General features: G+C 31.8%; 5 protein-coding genes across 11 annotated transcripts; 3 read left to right on the forward strand and 2 right to left on the reverse strand.

The window, feature by feature from the left end:
• Window positions 1-360: 360 nt before the first annotated feature.
• On the reverse strand, window positions 361-4,651 carry IntS2 (integrator complex subunit 2). Of its 2 annotated transcripts, none has more exons than XM_034324620.2 (6): window positions 4,494-4,651; window positions 3,943-4,260; window positions 1,789-3,878; window positions 1,512-1,716; window positions 1,151-1,457; window positions 361-1,044 (listed from the first exon to the last, which is right to left on the reverse strand). In XM_034324620.2, the coding sequence occupies exons 2-6, from the start codon at window positions 4,224-4,226 to the stop codon at window positions 592-594; spliced, it is 3,339 nt and encodes a 1,112-aa protein (XP_034180511.1). In that variant the 5' UTR covers window positions 4,227-4,260; window positions 4,494-4,651; the 3' UTR covers window positions 361-591. The 2 variants fall into 2 exon arrangements, with proteins under 2 accessions (XP_034180511.1, XP_034180512.1); XM_034324621.2 differs by having other exon boundaries at window positions 3,943-4,285; window positions 4,494-4,647.
• Window positions 4,652-4,712: 61 nt separating this feature from the next.
• Window positions 4,713-5,604, forward strand: LOC117604514 (oligosaccharyltransferase complex subunit ostc-B). Its single transcript, XM_034324633.2, has 4 exons — window positions 4,713-4,929; window positions 5,012-5,085; window positions 5,155-5,372; window positions 5,450-5,604. Exons 1-4 carry the CDS (start codon window positions 4,791-4,793, stop codon window positions 5,466-5,468), a joined length of 450 nt encoding a protein of 149 aa, XP_034180524.1. The 5' UTR covers window positions 4,713-4,790; the 3' UTR covers window positions 5,469-5,604.
• Window positions 5,605-5,613: 9 nt separating this feature from the next.
• LOC117604512 (beta-1,3-galactosyltransferase 5) lies at window positions 5,614-7,649 on the forward strand. Its single transcript, XM_034324627.2, has 2 exons — window positions 5,614-6,759; window positions 6,817-7,649. The coding sequence occupies exons 1-2, from the start codon at window positions 5,945-5,947 to the stop codon at window positions 7,046-7,048; spliced, it is 1,047 nt and encodes a 348-aa protein (XP_034180518.1). The 5' UTR covers window positions 5,614-5,944; the 3' UTR covers window positions 7,049-7,649.
• A 778-nt stretch (window positions 7,650-8,427) lies between these two features.
• On the reverse strand, window positions 8,428-14,422 carry LOC117604506 (uncharacterized). Of its 3 annotated transcripts, none has more exons than XM_034324618.2 (6): window positions 14,280-14,422; window positions 13,548-13,752; window positions 13,327-13,457; window positions 12,355-12,971; window positions 10,352-12,285; window positions 8,428-10,290 (listed from the first exon to the last, which is right to left on the reverse strand). In XM_034324618.2, the coding sequence occupies exons 1-6, from the start codon at window positions 14,336-14,338 to the stop codon at window positions 9,025-9,027; spliced, it is 4,212 nt and encodes a 1,403-aa protein (XP_034180509.2). In that variant the 5' UTR covers window positions 14,339-14,422; the 3' UTR covers window positions 8,428-9,024. The 3 variants fall into 3 exon arrangements, with proteins under 3 accessions (XP_034180509.2, XP_034180508.2, XP_034180510.2); XM_034324617.2 differs by having other exon boundaries at window positions 13,527-13,752; XM_034324619.2 differs by lacking the exon at window positions 14,280-14,422 and adding an exon at window positions 14,116-14,250 and having other exon boundaries at window positions 13,527-13,752.
• On the forward strand, window positions 14,232-19,949 carry dor (vacuolar protein sorting-associated protein 18 dor). 4 transcript variants are annotated; one of them, XM_076689270.1, is made up of 19 exons: window positions 14,232-14,301; window positions 15,289-15,396; window positions 15,475-15,658; window positions 15,719-15,876; window positions 15,966-16,142; window positions 16,537-16,726; window positions 16,802-16,923; window positions 16,992-17,207; window positions 17,284-17,400; window positions 17,467-17,579; window positions 17,655-17,766; window positions 17,829-18,011; window positions 18,081-18,398; window positions 18,482-18,617; window positions 18,694-18,915; window positions 18,985-19,136; window positions 19,217-19,314; window positions 19,367-19,678; window positions 19,743-19,949. In XM_076689270.1, the coding sequence occupies exons 2-19, from the start codon at window positions 15,316-15,318 to the stop codon at window positions 19,804-19,806; spliced, it is 2,955 nt and encodes a 984-aa protein (XP_076545385.1). In that variant the 5' UTR covers window positions 14,232-14,301; window positions 15,289-15,315; the 3' UTR covers window positions 19,807-19,949. The 4 variants fall into 4 exon arrangements, with proteins under 4 accessions (XP_076545385.1, XP_076545384.1, XP_076545382.1 ...); XM_076689269.1 differs by lacking the exon at window positions 14,232-14,301 and adding an exon at window positions 14,528-14,665; XM_076689267.1 differs by lacking the exon at window positions 14,232-14,301 and adding an exon at window positions 14,937-15,046.
• Window positions 19,950-19,980: the final 31 nt, after the last annotated feature.

The following is a 19,980-nucleotide window of genomic DNA, read 5'->3' on the forward strand; positions in this document are numbered from 1 at the left end:
CGGCCGCGATTTCCAAATTAATTTGATATGTGGCGCCATCTATACGAACACGATGGAAACTGCTCAATAACTTACCGGCCGCGATTTCCAAACTAGTTTGACCTATGGCTCCATCTATACCAAAATGGCGGAAACTATTCGGCGAGTAGTTTCCGCTATTTTTGTATAGATGGCGCAATGATCGAATTTGAAACTCCATTTACAGGTGATTTAATTTAACAATTATATTATAATTAACGTTTTAATTTGCAAACTAGTTGTAAAATTGCTTACAAATGAAGTTACATATTTTTTTAAACAATAAATCTACTTTAAATTTGTCTATGTAGTTTCTGTTCTAATGAATTAAAAAGAAGATACATTCAGTCTTATTCGTGAAATGTTGAACATAATCAAATTAACAATTTGTGTAGAAAATAAATACATTAACAAAAGGCACTTAATTTAATAACAGTCGGTCATAAAGTTTCTATTATTTTATAGTTCATCTTGTAATAATAAATAATATTCGTTTTATCTTCACATTTTGGTCCACCCTTTTCTGTCTTCATTTTCAGTTGATTTAATTACGAAAAAAACAAAGACAGTATTTCAGTATACTTGTGATTGTAATATAGCTTTTTGTAGTAACATACAAAAGGTTTCGTTAACTTCTTGACATAACAAATCCGCAGATTTATCTCCTAACGCAGCCTGCGCAGAATTAACTCTACCAAGTTGTAACAACAAACCAGTGGTATCTTCAGCCAGTGGTGGAAATGCTAAACATATACGAGTTAATGCTGGTAGTACAGGCATAAATAAAATCACTCTGTCTTTCGCGGATAACACCCCCAAAAGTGTTATCAACGTATTTATCGCTAAACGAGAAACGCTCAAAGCCTTTGGCAGAGCGTACTGGATCGCAAGATGCGAAGCTAAATCTACAGCAAATATTTGTTTTTCTGGTTCTGGCTGTGACAACAATTCAGGAATCCAATCAAGGCAAATATGCATAGACGGAATACCGGTAACTGTAATGGGTAACAATTCTCTTGGATATCCCTATATACAAAAATAATACTAGATTATTATAAATTCATTGTACATTTGAAATGTCCATGTACACTAGCATTATTTTGTCAATGAAATTATATTATAACATACATACTTGAAAATGAACCAATTTAGCCAAAGATGGATCTGCTATAAATACTTGATGCAAATACGAACAGATAATGCTTCGAATTTCTCTTAACGACCACATTTGCCCCGGTGTTTCTCTGTCTTCTTCTGTTTCTAAACATGCTTCCAATAGTATTTGAACAGCTGCACTTTCTTGCCCGGCTACTAAAGCTGTTCTTAAATCTTCTCTTTCAGTTTCGCTCGACAATTGACCAACTTTTTCTGTCAATGGTTTGTCCTGTATGTGTCTAGACAACTGAGATCGAGATGCAGCTAATGCAGCTTGTAAAATTCTAAAAATATCTCTCATAAATAATTAAATACATTTCATGTGTTTAAAAGCTTACCTTAAAATAACAGACAAAATTGGAGCGCATCTAAAAACTCTTGTATCGCATCTCAACACTTGTAACGGATCCAATACAATGTTTTCTTGAGTTAAAAAAACATTTTTCACTAGAGAATTCTCTATCAATAAAGCATTTATCGATAAAACCCACAGGCATCTAGGTAAAACTGTGTTCAACCTGAGCCATACTTGCTTGTATAATTCTGGAATAATAAATTTTACAATATTATTAGTTATTCCTGTAGAGTGAAGTCTCAGAAATATAATTAATTTACCTTGAATGTATCTAGGAACTCTTGGGCTCAATGTCGCTTTAAAATAATGAATTATAACTTCAGCGTGTGGCCAGATATCTGTAGGTTTCATAGACATTAACTGTCTTAAAAGCCTTCCTGTCCTCGATGGACACGTTTGAATATGTGAAAATGTCTCAATGATCATAATATCGGTAACTTTTACGTCTTCATAGTTTGTAGCCGAAGAGTCTATGTTAATCACTTCGTTATCAAGCCAATCATCTACTAAGGAAAGATGAGGAAAATGGGTTGCCAGTAGTCTAAGAAGAGGGGAAAATAAACCAGCGTAATTCATTTGATCTCTCTGAACCAACTGAAGTAAATACTTAATTGGCAATTCGGATAAAAATTCCGTCGAGTATGATTTAACTTTTCTATCCTGAGATATAAAAGTATGCATGTTAGATAATCTCACATCTTCGTACAGTAATAAATAATACAACAACAACAGTTGCGACGTGAGAGAAGGTTTTGGAATATCAATATCCATATTATCCGTATCATTTTGAGGGATGCTACTCGCATTTTTCTTGAAGTCAAAATTAGCACCAAAAACGCTATTTTGAAATACCCTTCTGATTTCATCTTCTGTAATTGGTTTGTTCGTGTGCTCCGATGTTTTGTTATTTACAACTAAAATTGAATTAACGTATACTTCGACTAAAGCAGGAAGAACTGGATGCAACGGTGGCACGCTGTTACAAATCTGTCTGTAAATCCAATTTTTGATCGGTACTCGGTGTTTAGCAAATGCTCTTGACTTCAACAATTGATGAATACAATGTACAGGCAGGAATCCTGGTATATTTGCGTTTAAATTAGCTGTTACTGGTACTTTAACCGCATGAGCAGTGACCACCTGTTCGGTAAATATCTCTTGCATAAAAATTTGTTTCATTCTGGTCAAATTATTCGGTCTGATCGGTATTTTCATCCCTAAAGTTGCGCAAACTAGTTCACAAATGGCTGACAGTTGATTGCTATGAAAATGTATCGCCATTAGAAGTAACATTTCTCCAAAGCTTGCAGTTACACCGCTGGCGCTTTCGAAATAGGCTTCTTCGCGAACGAGCCACTGTACCCATTCTATGCTTCGTTTTTCAAGATTGTGATGGCCTATCAACGAGGAACACGCGATCAGCATACAGAGACCTAGAGAAACGAATCTCACGCCAGCTGGCGACGGAGGAGGATGAGACGTCAGTAACTGAACGATCATTGTTACTTCGTCGTCTTGAAATTTAATACCTCCGATACCTCTTAACGCGCAATAAAGACGTAACAATGCACTGGCTTGAACAACTTGACTTTCCGCTAATTGGCCCGCATTTTGAGAAGCGATTGCTTGTAATCGTTTAAGTAATTCTTCCCTTAAAGACTGCAACGCAGTATGGGATTCCCATTTACGTTTCTGACCGTTTCTGATGAACATTGCGATCCATGTTCTTACTTGTTGATCGCTACCAAGTAATAACCCTGAAACAAAGGCAACAACGTCGCTTTCCGATACCGTGTTATCTATGCTTTCGTGTTCCAAACTTAATGTAATCGCCAAAGCAGGCATTCTACAGAGTTCCACGCATTTGGCTCTTACCGCCAATGCTTGACTGGGATTCATTTGACACAACATCGTCAGGGCCAATGTTCGGATCCTGCCTAATGCAGATTCTTCTTGTCTTTCTCCATTGGCAATTAAATGTGCGCAAACTTCAGAGAAACTGTCAGGAATATTAGCAACGATCCAACAGATTATTTCTGGCCCGTGTTTAACATGTAACAACGTTTCTGTAATGTCCAATATCGACAATACCGTCGGTAATTCTGATAACGCGACACAGATCACGTAACTAATTTCCTCCATGTATACAGCGTTATCGAATAGATCGGATTGTTTTATTTGGAACTCTTGATTCTTCTGCTGTTCTTGTACTTGAGAAGCTATGTACAGTAATTCGCTTAGAACTAATCTTATTCTTCTAGTGGATTCACTGCGCTCAAATTCCAAAGCAAGACCACTTTGTAACGACTGAGTGAGTACACTGTCTCGTTGCAAACTGCCCATCTTTTGTCTGGAAAAATTAATTATTTAATAAGACATCCAACAGCATTGTTAATGGTTACAATGAGACTGACCTTAATTGTTGTTCCTTTCTAACATCAGTTTCTAATGCATGAAAATCGATTGAAAGCAGTGCAATTATTGAATTAACTGATTCAATTCCAGATAAAATTGTTAAAACCTGTTTTCTTTGTTCCACACATTCTTTTGTTACATCCAAAGGGGAAATAAGACTCATTCGTACCAAACATGGCAGAATTGGTCTGATCTCTTTATGAGAACACATAGCTAATACTGGTATATCTACATTTTGTATGGCGGTAAAAATTCGTGGCGATACACGTGCACTGTCTTGCATGATTATTATTTAAATACCAATAAATCACTTGCCTCTATAACATTTGAATTGGTTATAACCTAATATGTACATATATGTATATATTTATATATTATTCTTTCATTTATGTCACAATATATTTAGATAGCTTAAAATTGAATTTATATATTTCCTTGAACAAAACATTTTTCAATACTTATTAATTCCACTATTAGTCTATAATGTGTATATAACCACAAGCGTTATTTCATTTAACTTTAGTTAGGTTAGAAAGTATAGGTTTATTACCTTATTTCTCACGTATAATGCTTTATAATTAAGGAACGTATTTTAACAGGTAATAAGTAATAAGTCATTAATATACAGTGTTTCATATTTCCAAACCAAGTTAAAATTATAATACACAAAAGAGAGGAAATTATAAAACGTTAAAAAAAATGAAGTCAATGTTATGAATATCTACAGTCGGTAATGTGTTTGTATTATCGTCCCCTACCGGTGAGATAGGAAGATAATTTTAAATAGTTTTCAATAGTTTTACACAGGCAACGTGGAAGAGGATTTAACTGTGATATCTCTTAAAATATGGAATATATGTACCGTTTACCATTTTTGGCATTAGAAGTACCTAATTTGAAGTTAAAAAAGCCATCATGGTTCGTGAAACCCAGTGCTATGGTCGTTTTCTCATTCATACTGTTTTCATATTTTCTAGTAACAGGAGGTTAGGATTATATCAAATATGAATCTTTTATCACTTTTTTCAACTATATGAAATTAAGTATTCGATGATACGTTTTTTGAAGGTATAATATATGACGTAATTGTGGAACCACCTAGTGTAGGCTCAACAACTGATGAACATGGTCACACAAGGCCTGTAAGTAAACAGAGGAAGTAGTTTTATATTGGATTATCATCAGTTATAATTATAAAATGTTTATTGTAGGTGGCATTTATGCCATATCGTGTGAATGGTCAATATATCATGGAAGGATTAGCGTCTAGCTTTCTTTTCACTTTAGGTGGAGTTGGCTTTATAGTATTAGATCAAACACATAGTCCATCAACTCCCAAACTTAATAGAATTCTTTTAATATGTGTTGGATTTATTAGCATTACAGTATCATTTATTACCTGTTGGATTTTCATGAGGATGAAGTTACCGTAAGATTTTTATATAAAAAACTTTAAAAGCAATAATGTATGATAAAATCAGAGATTTTTATTATGTTTTTTTTCAGGGGATATTTACAATCATAGGCTTAAATTAATGTAACATGGAATTTAATATTTTTACATAATAAATTCATCTTATTTTATACCAAACATATTAAGAATGTAATTTATCAACAACAATATCATAAGAATGTTTGTAAAATACATTTCAAAAGATATAAAAGATTCGTGTTTCGTATCCTTTTCACTTGTAACTTTTGTTTTAGTAATAAATTATAAGTAGTTTCAGTGGGTATATGAAAAGTGGGAGGGGGAAGGTGGGATAGTGACAACCATAGGTGACATGAGAAGGTTATTTTCTATATATGACAAATTATTCCATTCATTTTTTACCATATAATATTGTCTCAATGTATTATTAAACTGTTACAAATACAGAATGTAGTGCTAATAGAAGTACTGTTGATAAAACAATTTACCATGTAAGGTAAAAGTATGAATATGATGTTTAAGTGCCATAATATTTTTAATTTAAATCATTTAATTTTGGTTTTATAAACATGGGAATAAGAGTTATTTTTGTAATCTTTAGCATTAGTACAATGTTTGTTTTGTTTTATACTATGCTAAAAACAGATTTCATAAATAATACAGAAAAAGAATTGAAATCTATATACAATGAGAGTTTCACAGATAAAAATGTTTCAACATTCATAACAGAACCAATGTGTGGCTCCAGTTTTATCATTTGGATTGTCACATCTTCTGCAAACAATCCTTTGCAAAGAATAGCTGTGAGACACTCGTATCCAAATGAAATGTTAAAAAGTTTAGGTATCAGGAGGGTCTTTTTATTAGGAATGCCTAAAGAAAAAGATATATGGACATATATTTTCAAAGAATCAGAAATCCACAATGATTTATTACAAGGAAACTTTTTAGAAGATTATAGAAATCTTACTCTGAAGCATTTAATGGGCTTGAAATGGGCATCCAGGAATTGTAAAGCTACCTTTTTAATAAAAACTGATGATGATATTGTGCTAAATATTTTTGAAGTATTAAGATTTTTACATAAAAGAACAATAAATGAAAATGTTCTATCTGGATATGTTTTAAGAAAAATGAAACCAATAAGAACATCGAACAATAAATGGTTTGTAACTAAAGAAGATTTCTCAGGAGATGTTTATCCTGATTTTCTTTCTGGATGGTTTTATATAACTAATTTAAAAAATGCGCACCTGTTAGTTTCTGCAAGTGAAACAGTTAAGAATTTCTTTTGGATAGATGATGTATATATCACTGGTATGTTAAGACAAGAATGTGATATTAAAATTGAAGAGTTGAACAATTTTTATGCAACAGATTATAGGTAATTATAATTTATAAAAATATAGTATTACTTTATTAAGAAAATTAATTTCTGCAGGTATTTGGAATGCTGTATTCAAGGCAGAAAGAAAAAACTTAAATGTGAGTTTATTGCTGGTCCTGATGGAGGCAAGAAAGAACTACACATTAAATTTAAAGAATTTTCAGAATTCTGTCAGTGGAATTGTGTAAAAAGAATGAAAGAACAATTAGTATCAAGAACTTGTGTAGCTGCCTATGAAGAGAAAATAAATGTTGAGAATTTTGAAGTGCAAGTTCATTATATTTAGTATATGATATGAAATTAGTATCAAACATTCAACCACATTGCATCATAAGTAAACAAAACAATAATTAGGTTTTAAAAATTAATGAATTTACTTTGTAGCAAATATAATTTTTATTTTTTTTTTTTGCTTGGGTTGTTGGAGAGTTATTTAATTACTACATATTCTACTTTATTGTATAATTATGTTTTGCCTATTACATAAAATCAAATTCTTTCTAAGCATTTCTTTCAATAAATCTGCTTTTTTTAAAAGAAAGATTACACTGTATAAATGCATCTAGATTTTATGTATTTATTTTGTCTCTGAATCATTTTATAACTTTGGGTTAATCATTGTACATTCGCGACTCCGTGGTCCAAATAATTATGTTAGAAATGATACACGTCTAACTAGGACTTTTAATATGTATACATATATGAAAAATGCTTACTTTACATTACATTACATAATGTAGCAGTACAATAAGTACAATCATTCCAAAAGTTATCTTTTAATTCTATAATATTAGAATTATTGTACACATATAAATGTATAACTATTCTCTTTTCTTTTCAAAGATTAACGTTAATAAATATTTCGGGAATTAAGTTACATCGAGTTCTATAAAGACACATATTTCTATTTACAACATGATACTATTTTTCAATATATCACCTCGTTTAACTTTTTTGCACTATCACAAAACGAGTTCATTGATATATTTAACTTAACATTTCTATATTTATATTTAACTATAATATCAATCTTAAGTAATGTTTATTTGATATATGTAGTAAAAAATTAAATATGTGTATATAAATAACAATAAATACAAAATGTTCACGCAATTTACAGATCTTAAATTGAAGTTACTTTGTAAATGAAAAGAACTGAAACATTTTCTTTGTTATTAAAATCATAAAGAATAATTACTTATGAAAATGTTTTTTCAAAAAGGAGTATCAGTACTTTCTTATGGTGAAAGTATTAGTTAGTCAGATATGTAATAACATCTGAAAGGAATATGTTTATGTATTCACAAAAAATGATAGCTTCCTGATGCGTTCTTTTATTATATGCCCCTCTTAACGTTATATACGTAAATTATATTATGTTTATACGAACATATGCTTTATCTATCAGTTAAAAAATTGACTTTTATGATTATACTTCTTCAATTACGAAGTAACCTCATTTTACAATAATAAAAAGTATGACATACTTTAAAAAGTAATATTAGATCAAATGTGAGTTTTGATCTTACTTTTTAGTTAGGCTTTCTATCATAATAAATATAATACAACTGATTTTATATACAATACATAATGAAGACAATGGTAATGATGATGTTTGGCGATAATGATAATGAAAACAACAACATAATAATAATAATAATAATAATAATAATAATAATAATAATTATGTAAATCAGTCGTTTTTTTGCAAACAGAAAATTAAGAAAATATTGCACATCACTTTATACATATCGTAAATTGAAATTACAGTTTTAAAACTCACATTAAGAGTTTCTTAAATATAGCCTTCATAATTTTCTATTGTAAATTGTTGCCGTTCTTTATTTTGTTTTCGACTGATCGCTCGTATAGTCATTCAACGAACTGGATTAACGTTGATTCTGAAAGTATTGATGAAAGGAAACTTATGGCAAAGCAGACAGTTTTCATATAAATTTCAAGCTGATGTAATTTTACTAATGTGCCATAATAAAATTAATTTTATTTTTCAAATAAGTTCTACTTAAAAGATATCTTACTTAATAGTTACAGTTACATCTATGAATGCGAAACAGTTCCGTATAAGAGATGCGTACACATCTTAAGCCTAAAGCAAACGTCAACAAACCTTAAGTTTTCAATACACTACAATTCATACGAGCGAAGCATTCGAATCAAGCGTACTCTATGCTTAAAATATCTTAAGTTCCAACAATTTCATACTATCTTTTCAGTCAGCTATCATTGGCAAGCCTATTTTAATCAAAAAAATTTTCTCACCATTTTCCTAAAACTAGAACCTTTTTTATCTCTCTTTTTCGACACGGATGTAATACTACTGCTTGTAGATTCATCGCTTTGATCCAATAACAGACCATTAGTAGGCGTTAGATCAGCATGGGGATGAATTTTTGAAACGGCCGAACTTGCTTCAACCGATTTACCCTCTGAATCCTCCAAATTTCGGCTCCATTCCCCATTCATATCATTTAAATTTGCTTTTCTCTTCTTTCTGCTACTCCAAGCGCTTCTCATAAAGGAAGATGTTGCACTCAATTTGATATCCTTTAATATAACACTGCTATTTTTGGAATTTAAAACATCTGTGGATGATTCGTTAACAGTATGTTCACTTAAAGGAATCGTTTTAGGAATCATATTTGTCAACAATGAATTTGATTCGTCTAAATTATCAATACAAGAATTACTCAATTCTGAACTTCTTACAGACTCTGTTTCTAAGTTTTCCGTACACGGTGTTATTAATTGAGTCTGACAAACAGTATTGCTAAACCAATCTGTATTCTCTGGTGCAGATTTTAGTCGTCTGCAAATTTGTTTCTGAGAATCATCCGTCTGCAATGTTTCATACGAGGAAATAGTTTTCATTGGAATTTCCACATTATCTGTAAGAGAAGTTTTGCGTCGCGTTGTCGAACTTCTTTCTGCTTCGGTATTTGTCTGACGATTACTTATAACAGTACCTTTCTTACGTTTCTTTTTCTTTTCCTTCTTAGTTTCCTGAGATTTATCATTTATCATTAACTCACGATACGTACCCGAAATGTGAGAAGCTATTTCGCTTGGTCGTCGCTTTTTCGTTTTTCTCGTGTGCGAACTAAAATTTTCCGCGCTTTTCCGACGCACCGGATCTTTCTGCGCCAGTTGATTCTCTTTTATTTGCGATCTCTTATTACTTTTTCGGCAATATAAAACAAATAAGTATATCACAAAAACTTCCGAACACATTAGTAATATATGTTGACTTATCATTAAGAGCTTTCCACGCCAACTATCACGGTCGTACAGAAGATTTTTCATCGAATTTGAAAGATCGGCAAGCTCCTCTCTCAATATGGCAATTTCTTCTGCTCTCTTTGACTCGCGTTCTTCTCTTTTTCGTGTCTCCTCGTTCATCGCCGATACCGTTCGTTCGAGTGATCTTTGCATCTCTTCAACTTGCTTTTTATACCGACGACTTAATTCTTCTAAGTATTGTCCGCTCAATGACATGTTCCTTTCTAACGCCTAAAAACAATAATGTGAATAATATAAAACATTATAGATAATATTATAAATAAACATTTACCTTAATTCTATTGGACAGTCTGAGAAAAACAGATTCTTTCTGTGGCATGGTATTTGTTGCTAATTGTATCACAGAAGCACTCGCAGCAGGCTCGTTCTGAATATGCGGCGCTTCTCCTTCCAAATCCTTCAAATCAGATAACAAAGTATCGATCAAAGGATCTTGAGGAGGTAACTTAACATCCTGCTCTACATTTGACTCTGCTTGTCCTTGTTTTCCTTCCTGATCAAAAGGTTCCACTTTATTTTGCATGCCAGCAAATTCCAAAGGCTCTACGTCAGATCCTATCTCATCATTTGGAAGTTCGGTACTCTCAATAGTGGTTGTCGGAACAGACACAGTGATCGGAGGTGAATTATCAATAGAAATGCCAGAAGTAGTCAATGGTTTTTCAACTTTCAAAGTAGAGTGCTGTCCATCCTTCAAAGGTATGGAATCAGTGGTCAATACATCAGCTTGAACCGTTTCCTCGATACTACCTTTAATGGATTCCAAAATCGGAACCGATGAATCATTCTTTATCTCTTCTTTCTCAAAGGTCTTCGTTGGATTTATTTCTGGGTTTATGTTTTCGGTACTTAAGAAAATTTCAATAGGCGCACCTGTAAATTTCACTTCTTTGTTAGGCGGTTCTTGAGTGTTTTTTTGAAATACTTTAGAAGATTCTAATTTTGAACTGTCCACGTTCGAGCTGGGAGAACACGTAGTTGATGCATGTTGAAAAGCTTTAATTCCATCCTCGCTGTAGTCTTCTTTGTGTTTAGCCGGTACATCTTCTTTAACGGCATCCTTAAAATTGTTAAACGGTATTTCATGGCTTGTATTCATCACCATTTTCCGTTCTTTTATCGCTAATACGTTGCAGAGCGCAGCAATGTATTCGGATTTAAATATAGATGTAATGAATGTCAACTGAAAATTCTTCGTCGAATCTTTATATTCCACATCTTTTACATTCTCACCAAATTCTTTCATTTCTTTCTTCTCAAAAGTTTCCACTCCTACCCCATGAGCCTTGCAAAGTCCACTTTGTCTCAAGGTTCTATTTACAAGATCAATCTTTAACAATTGATTCAGTTGTTTTTCTCTACAACTTACTAATTGGAAAATTTTAGCGAATTTCTGATCCGAGCAATTCTCACAAAGGATTGTATACCTTGGTGTAGTACAACTAAGGAAAGAATTCTCAAATATATTTCCACTGTCCATACTCTGTTGGATTTTTGTAATATTGTTGCCAGTCAATTCACTGGATTTCACCAATACTTCAGCCGCTTTCTTCATGATACTCAATACAGCGTCTCTGGCGCTGCCAAATAAATTTCTCGGTGGTTCGCCAGTCTCAGCATCCAGAACTTCCTCCTCGTCGCTGTCCTCTTCATCGTCTACATCGGTACTCGTCTCTCTCGAGATTTGATTTTCCGTTTCCGTTTCTAAAACCTCGAATTCACTGGTACCGTATGCGCGAAACAAAGAGATTGGACAAAAATGTTCAGATCCGTAATAGGTGTGAAGTTCTATCTTGATAAATTTTCCAAATAGATGCGGCTGTAAAGGAAAACTTTGAATATCCTTCGTGTCTTTCGCGGTGAACTGACCAACGAGGCTCCAGTCTCTCGTAGGAAAACGATCGCTAATGTAAACGGAAAAGTCCTTTGGCGATGAACTGAAAAGCTCAAAATTGGCCAGTTCGATTTTCTTCGCTTGAATCGCTTCGCAAAGTTCTACGACAAACCATATCCTTGATGTACACGTATTCAACATATATTCGTCTCTGGTGGATACTAACACGCTTCTGGCGCTTCGAGCCTCCGGATTTGCCGCTACAATTTTAGCTCCACAATCTGGGGAAGCATAGTTCTTTGAACGAACCTTCATGCCACCGACTCCCCTTGTCGGGGTTCCTGCATTTTGAACAGACGCGTTTGGATGCGCTATAAAAGGAGTAATGGTTTATATTTTAATTAATTATCGTAATTGATCATACTAATTCAAATACTTACTTTTCTTCTTTTCAGCCTCTTCTAGTCTCTTCTGTGTCCATTCGCTGAAAGATGGAATATCCTCGTGAGGGTTCGTAGATCCCACTGGTACGATACTTTCGCCAAGAACAACCGTAGCTGCTTCGTCCCTGTTATCCCCTACTAAACGAGCTTTGGCCTCGGCGTCACTTAACTCTGGAGTTGTTGCAAACGTGCCATCAACTTTAGGTACCTCGTCGGGAAGCGCTTTAACATCATCTTCCTGTTTAAATTCTAATTCATCGGTGGTAATAGGACCCTGTTCGGCTCTCACTACTACTACTACTTCTGGTATCTCTTCTGTAACCGAATCTGGCAACAACAAAGATTCATCTTGGAGAATATCCGTCCCGTTAGTCGTTTCCTTGATTTCGTCAATACTCGGCGGTGAGGGAGTTTGCGTGCTAGGTGAAATTTCTTGTTGCTCCTTTTTTGTCGTCTGTCCAAGATTAGCATTCTTTGTTAATAACGATGAATTCTTTCCGAATGCTCTCGTTCTTGAAAATTCTGCATTTAGCTTCGGTTCTGCTAAACTTTGTAATTCTGCCACAGTTGTGTCCACCAAAGGTAAAACTGTTGCTTGTTCACTTTCAGAAATTCTGTTAAAAAACATTTATATGTGATTATATTTGTTCGTTTGGTAATAGATAAAATAGTGTACTATTTGTAGTATTGTAATTCAATTGAATGTTTCTCTACAATCTGTTGATAACATGATCTGCCAAAAGGGATAGCAAGCTACTTAGAAGGCTTCACCTGTAGACTCTCACCTATTTAAACTCTGAAGGACTTTACTTCGGTTTGTCAAGTAAATTAAGAGCAATTTTTATTTCAGAATCTTGCACACAAAGCATTGAAATTTAGTTTATAAAAGAGACTATTCAAGAAAAACATGCTTTATGTAACTGAAAGTAATAAGATTCTCTTGTATAATGTTTACAGATAAACACTTACCCCTGGGATAAATTAGGTTGTTGAGTAAGACTCTCGGCTACAATGTCTGGATTGTTATATGGATTCTCTTTTCTCCTTGTTTTACTTGTTATAACATTTTCAAAGTCAATAGCATTTTTTACAAATTTCTCCTGAAATTTCATTTAAATAAGTCACATGTTTCTTGATAATGATATAACTTGGTACATAATTTATAATACCTTATCCTCTTTCATTCTTACTTCATAATAATGATCTTCATAAGGGATGTCCAACTTTTTTGAATTCTTTAGCCTGGCAAGTGCTATATTAGATGTCTCTATACTATTATCCTCTATATGATCCAATGTATCATTATCATAAATCTCTTTAGTTTCATTCTTTTTGAGAGGTAAATAATAATTAGTTTGTGCATTTTCACAAGCTACTATAATAAACAGCAATGCACTGGAAAAAGAAAATATTGTACCATGAGAGGATAGTATATATAGTATTTTAAATATTAAATACAGAATGTTTTTTTTTCTTATATATCATTATTATTTAAAAATTCGATTGAAAAAAACACATACAAAGATGAGATTTATAAAAAGGAAATAGTTTATTTATATCGTAATAGTATACATTAAATTGACATTTCTGTATGGGTGAACAAATTGTTGTTAAAACTTAAAATATAACAAATATAAATCGTAATTATTAAATGTTTAAAATCCATACATTCGTAAAGTTGGAATAATAAATCCATCAACACCCACTGATATCTTCAATATTAAAAAACGTAATGGTAAAAGAACATTTAATAATAACCTTATACTTTTTTCCATTTTCGTAAATTTAGATCAGACACACCGGTTTAGCAATATGCTTTACTAATACTATGAAAATGAAGCGCGTGGTAAACTTCTTGAATAGTTAAGTTACGTGTGTGTATGTGATTTGTCGGTACAAGAAGAAAAAGACAAAGTACTTGCCTGGAAGCAACTGATATAAAAAGTAATGTCCAATAGATGCACGTTATACAAATCTTCATTTTTTAAATTAAAGGTTTACATTACTTTTTACATTGAAAATTCTACTGTCAACGAATAGATACTTTTTATAAATGTGATGAACATATCATTTCTTTATCACTATACCATCGTGACTACCGCCATTACTACCGTCAGTATTGTATTAACTATATTCATAACCTCTTTTGTTGCTATCACTGTCGCCACCACAGTGACTATAGCATAAAAAACTGACGTGGTATTATAACCAAAATGTTTACAGCGTACAAAAAGTGAAATTTTCCATGATTCATTACGTGTCCTGTTACTATAGCTTCTCGAAATTGTCTTTATCAAGTAACAATTTTGTACGTACAAAGAAAGTTATTTCATCTTGAAAATCTTTGACAAATAATGACGCATGCGCGACAAGTGTTGTCAACTGATTAACCTGTTTATTTAACGATTTTACATGATGCAATTCTAACATTTATTATGCGATGAATATATATCATGTCATCGATACTTCCATAAATATTGTAATCACGACACATCAGATAAATGTAGTCCTTCAATATTTGGCAAATCTAACTTTTATCTATGTAATTTTGAGATGTTTTGAAATGTCCACCTGGATCACTGCTACCAATAGCTGAAGCAGCTGAAGTAATTACTGTCAGTTGTTAATGTCACAAAACATTACAAATTTGTCTGATATTTGTGGAATATTCAAAATACTTTATTGAAAAGTAATGTGCAATATATGTGAATTATATTCATAGCAATATATGTAAAAATTTAAGTTAATTTTTATATGTAAAATATTACAGAAAAGCTTTGTTGTGTAAGATCATGAAAGCACATTATTGCTCAAATTAAAATAATGTTAATGTTACATTGTAATATAATGTATAAGCACAATGTAACAGTGTGCTCATTTTATATTTGAATTGTAAAGAAAACCAATTTCATGTATTTCTTATTATAACAGAGAGTTTAGATTAAATAAATCAGCAAAATGACATCGATGTTTGACCAGTATGAGCAGGCATCTCAAAGATCCAAACAAGTTTATGTACCACTGGTACGTCCTGATATTGTGAGTATCTTTATATATGTATACAATGAATACTATGATATAAACATATAACAATTAATATTACTTAACCATGTTTAGAGTACAGCAGGATTCATCCAAATGAAATTACAAGATGATGGGCCAATTTTTATAAAACAAAAAGTTAATTTTTTACCACCTGACAAAATTTTACATCTTGTTGTTAATAATAATATCATTGTTATTGCTATGGCTAATAATATTCTCCTTCGAATTGATATGAAACACCCAGATACACCGGAAGGTATTTCTTCATAATAGAAATGATATAAAAATATAATTTGATTTGGAACAATCATTTCAGAAATTGATATATCTAAGTATGCAGTGAATATGAAAATGTCAGGGATGTTTCTTGATCCTTTGGGTAATCATTTATTGATAGCATTAGTTTCAAAATCCCAAGATAATCCTGCACCTGAATTATTTTATTTGCACAGAAAAACAACAAAACTAAAGCAGGTAAATGAGATAAGTAAATACAACAAAAAATGTATGTATTGTATATATCACATTAAAAGAATTATAATCTTAAAGATTTATTCATTTAGGCAAGCAAATTCAAAGGTCACGAAATTACTGCTGTTGGATGGAATTTTTTAAATTCTTCAGAGACCACCACAGGTCCAATTCTTTTAGGAACTTTGAAAGGTCTCATTTTTGAAACAGAAATTGGTTTAGACGGTGATAAAATATTTAACACAAGTTTGGAACAATACTGGAGACAGGTATAAATGAAATTTAAAAACTAATTCTCAATATCATTGTCAGTATACATTATCATTTCATGATAGTAGAAGCATTTCCCTCATACCACTATTAATTATGTCCAAAGCTTCCTAACTATTTACCTCTTTATGGTGCTAAAGAGGTAGAAGGATTGGTGAGTTAGAAGTTATACTTTACGCACGTGTAAAATGTTTGTAGGCTTTAAATACACACATGTGTCTCTGAAATTTTGAATAAAAATGTTGTGAAAAATTGAAAAATTTATCACAAGTTCGAAGTTTTTGATTATACTATGCTTGTTATTGTTGGGCTATTTTCATACCATACACATATTTTATCATACAAATGATGTACAATATTATTATATCATACATAATTTGTTAAATATTGTAGGTATTTGATATAGGTAAAGATAGTAAGCCACCAATTACCGGTTTGGAGTTTCATAAAATACCAAATACCGATAAGTACGTGATTATTGTTACTACCCTCATGCGCATTTATCAGTATATCGGATCGGTACCAAACCCAGAAGAAAAGCCTTTGTTGCAACAAGTATTTAATAAATATTTAAACGTTGAAGGTAAACAATTGTACATCTCAGGCATTTTTAGTTAAACCAAATTTCTATATAATCACAAAAGTATTATTTCTGTAGAAAGTTTTAACGAAGTAATGAGTTCCTTGTCTTATTCTAAAATGCAATTTTATTATCCTGCACTTGGTGCTTTACCAAAATCATTTGGTTGGTTAACCGAAACTGGTATATTATATGCTCAGGTAATATTTCATTACTATTTATTATACAGCAAATACAATATAGTTTTATGTAATTTCCATTTATTTAGGTTGATGCAAAAGTAGATCCCAAAAACGTGTTGATCAATCAACAAATGTTGTCTTGTCCTGAAACAAGTCTCATGGGAACCAATATATCACAAACAACGACAGTACCGTTATCATTTGTTTTAACAGAATTCCATGGATTGTTACTATACGCAGATCGTGTAAAAGGAATATCTCTTTTGAATCAGGAACTGATATTCGAAGATATCTACAACGACGTACGTACGGAGAATAAATCAGAATAAATTATCGTCTTGAGTGATACAATTGAAAAAATAACTTTAATGTTCACAGGCCGTTGGAAAATTACTTAACATTACTAAAGATTACGTAACTCGTTCTGTTTGGACTTACAGTGAAAGAGCAGTATTCAAATACAAAGTTAATAAAGAAGATAGAAACGTTTGGCAGGTAATTCGATAGATTTAATAAAATGTTTTATTTTAAATTAATAAATACATAAACTACTTTTTATAGGTTTATGTTGATAAAGGTGAATTCGAGCTTGCAAAACAATATTGTAAAAATAATCCAGCTCATATAGATCAGGTACTTGTAAAACAAGCAGAAATGCTGTTTAAAAATAAAGAGTAAGTTTTATTTTAAAGTTTTAATTGTGTACTTTTCACGCCTTAATTAACTTGTTTTTAAATGCTATTTTATAGGTACGAAAAAAGTGCTCTTATCTATGCTGATACTCATTCATCTTTTGAAGAAATTTCTTTAAAGTTTCTTCAAGAATGGCAAATAGAGGCTTTAAAAACATTCCTTGAAAAGGTACATTAGTTGAATGTAAATATTTAACATAGTGCAAATGAACATATATATTTTATGTTTAGAAACTTGAAGGACTGAAAACACAAGACAAAACGCAAATAACTATGATTGTTGTATGGGTAACCGAATTATTTATGAATCAAATGGGTGTATTACGAAGTAGTAATACATCATACTTACACGATACTCAGTACTTAGAATTGCAGAAACAATTTGATAGTTTTCTTGCAATACCAAAAGTTGAGGTATTAAATAATATTATATTGTTTTGAAAAAAAAATTTATTTATACATAGAAGGTTATTATCATTTTAGGAATGTATAAAACGAAACCGCAGTACTATATACGATTTGCTGGCGAGCCATGGTGATAAAGATCATCTTATTCGTTTAACTATAATGCACTGTAACTATGAAGAAGTGATACGCCAGCATTTGTATAAAAATAATTATTTAGAAGCCCTTGAAGTCTTAAAGAGTCAAAATAATAAGGATCTATTTTATCAGTTTTCGGGTATCCTTTTACAAGAGTTGCCACGTCCTGCGGTGACGGCTTTAATATCACAAGGTTCTTTATTAAAACCATCCAAGCTTCTTCCAGCTTTAGTATCTTGTAATAGCGATGAAAAGCATGTAAGATATTACAATTTACATTTTCGACTTGTATCATTGATTTAGGAGCCTTAATAATTAATGAATTTGTTAAATTATCGCAGGCAAAAGAAGTAATCAGATATTTAGAATTTTGTGTGTATAAACAAAGTTGTCAAGAACAAGCAATTCATAATTTTCTATTATCGTTATATGCTCGTTATAAACAAGATGAAGTAATGCGTTATATCAGTTCTCAAGGTAGTTTCCAGACTACACTTATTAAGCATTGAAAAAGAAATGCGCGAAACAGAAACATTTTCATTTTTTCTTTTAGGACAGGATATAAATATGGTACATTATGATGTGCATTATGCGTTACGATTATGTCAAGAAGTTGGTTTAACCGAAGCTTGTGTTCAATTGTCTGCTTTGCTTGGACTTTGGACAACCGCAGTCGATTTAGCTTTGACAATTAGCGTTGATCTTGCAAAACAAATAGCTTCTATGCCTCCCGATCATGATCACGAATTAAGGAAAAAATTATGGTTAAAAATTGGTAATTATTGAAGATATAAGTATAGTAAATCTTTTAGTTTGATCCAATCCTTACTCGTTTTATTTTTAGCTGAACACGTGGTTCGAGAAAAGGACGATATAAAACAAGCGATGGAATTCTTACAAAATTGTGATATAGTTAGAATAGAAGATATATTACCATTTTTTTCAGACTTTGTCACTATTGATCACTTTGAAGATGCTATTTGCAATTCATTACAGGTGAAATAGTTGTACATATAATATTTAATCATTTGTTAAATAAATGCAATTAGATATTTATTTTTAATCGAAATCGATAGGAATATAATCAGCATATTCAAGATCTCAAGGAAGAAATGCAGGAAGCAACAAAAGCAGCTGAACTTATTAGAAAAGATATACAGGAGTTTAGAACAAGGTAAATAGGAAAATAATAAATATTTTGATAATATAATTGAACTTTTTTTTAGGTGCACATATGTACATGCAAAAGACACGTGCAATAGTTGTGATGTTCAGTTATTGTTGCGACCGTTTTATGTATTTCCCTGTGGACATAGATTTCATAGCGATTGTCTCGTAGCTGCATTAACACCTATGCTATCAATGACTCAGAGGACAAAGCTAGCTGATCTCCAAAGACAACTTACCGCTCTTTCAAACAGACCCGAAGATACAACATCTGTTGGATCTGTATCTTTATCTACTAAAGATCAAATTAAGGCTGACATTGATGAATTAGTAGCATCCGAATGTTTATATTGTGGAGAACTTATGATAGAGTGAGTTTGATTACGAGATTATATAAACAATTACTTTAACAGCAACTAAGTTAAAATGTTACAGGTCTATAGACAAACCGTTTATCGAGGAAGAAGATTACGAAAGTGTAATGAAAGAATGGGCATGATTAATACAAAGCATTGCCCGTTTGTAAAACAAACAGAGTAAAACATGTAAAACATACATGTTACATTTATTTATCACGATTATTATTTGTAACAAACAGAGTATATATTACATCTTATTGAACGTGAAAACTATTTATTTTATACATGTATTATAATTATTTGTAAATTTAAAA

Source organism: Osmia lignaria, chromosome 7 (assembly GCF_051020975.1).
Source record: "Osmia lignaria lignaria isolate PbOS001 chromosome 7, iyOsmLign1, whole genome shotgun sequence".
Lineage (NCBI taxonomy): Eukaryota > Metazoa > Arthropoda > Insecta > Hymenoptera > Megachilidae > Osmia > Osmia lignaria.

Bases quoted from the DNA above. Each gene is read 5' to 3' on its own strand.
- IntS2 (XM_034324620.2), bottom strand. From the start codon at position 4,226: ATGCAAGACAGTGCACGTGTATCGCCACGAATTTTTACCGCCATACAA. The intron at 1,458-1,511 runs GTAAGCTTTTAA...AGATATTTTTAG, and splicing joins ATTTTGTCTGTTATTTTAAG to AATTTTACAAGCTGCATTAG. The intron at 1,045-1,150 runs GTATGTATGTTA...TTTTGTATATAG, and splicing joins CTAAATTGGTTCATTTTCAA to GGATATCCAAGAGAATTGTT.
- LOC117604514 (XM_034324633.2), top strand. From the start codon at position 4,791: ATGGAATATATGTACCGTTTACCATTTTTGGCATTAGAAGTACCTAAT. The intron at 4,930-5,011 runs GTTAGGATTATA...CGTTTTTTGAAG, and splicing joins ATATTTTCTAGTAACAGGAG to GTATAATATATGACGTAATT. The intron at 5,086-5,154 runs GTAAGTAAACAG...TGTTTATTGTAG, and splicing joins AACATGGTCACACAAGGCCT to GTGGCATTTATGCCATATCG.
- LOC117604512 (XM_034324627.2), top strand. From the start codon at position 5,945: ATGGGAATAAGAGTTATTTTTGTAATCTTTAGCATTAGTACAATGTTT. The intron at 6,760-6,816 runs GTAATTATAATT...TAATTTCTGCAG, and splicing joins TTTTATGCAACAGATTATAG to GTATTTGGAATGCTGTATTC.
- LOC117604506 (XM_034324617.2), bottom strand. From the start codon at position 14,338: ATGAAGATTTGTATAACGTGCATCTATTGGACATTACTTTTTATATCA. The intron at 12,972-13,326 runs GTAAGTGTTTAT...GTTTTTTAACAG, and splicing joins CAACCTAATTTATCCCAGGG to AATTTCTGAAAGTGAACAAG. The intron at 10,291-10,351 runs GTAAATGTTTAT...TATTGTTTTTAG, and splicing joins GACTGTCCAATAGAATTAAG to GCGTTAGAAAGGAACATGTC.
- dor (XM_076689270.1), top strand. From the start codon at position 15,316: ATGACATCGATGTTTGACCAGTATGAGCAGGCATCTCAAAGATCCAAA. The intron at 15,397-15,474 runs GTGAGTATCTTT...AACCATGTTTAG, and splicing joins CACTGGTACGTCCTGATATT to AGTACAGCAGGATTCATCCA. The intron at 18,012-18,080 runs GTATTAAATAAT...TTATCATTTTAG, and splicing joins TTGCAATACCAAAAGTTGAG to GAATGTATAAAACGAAACCG.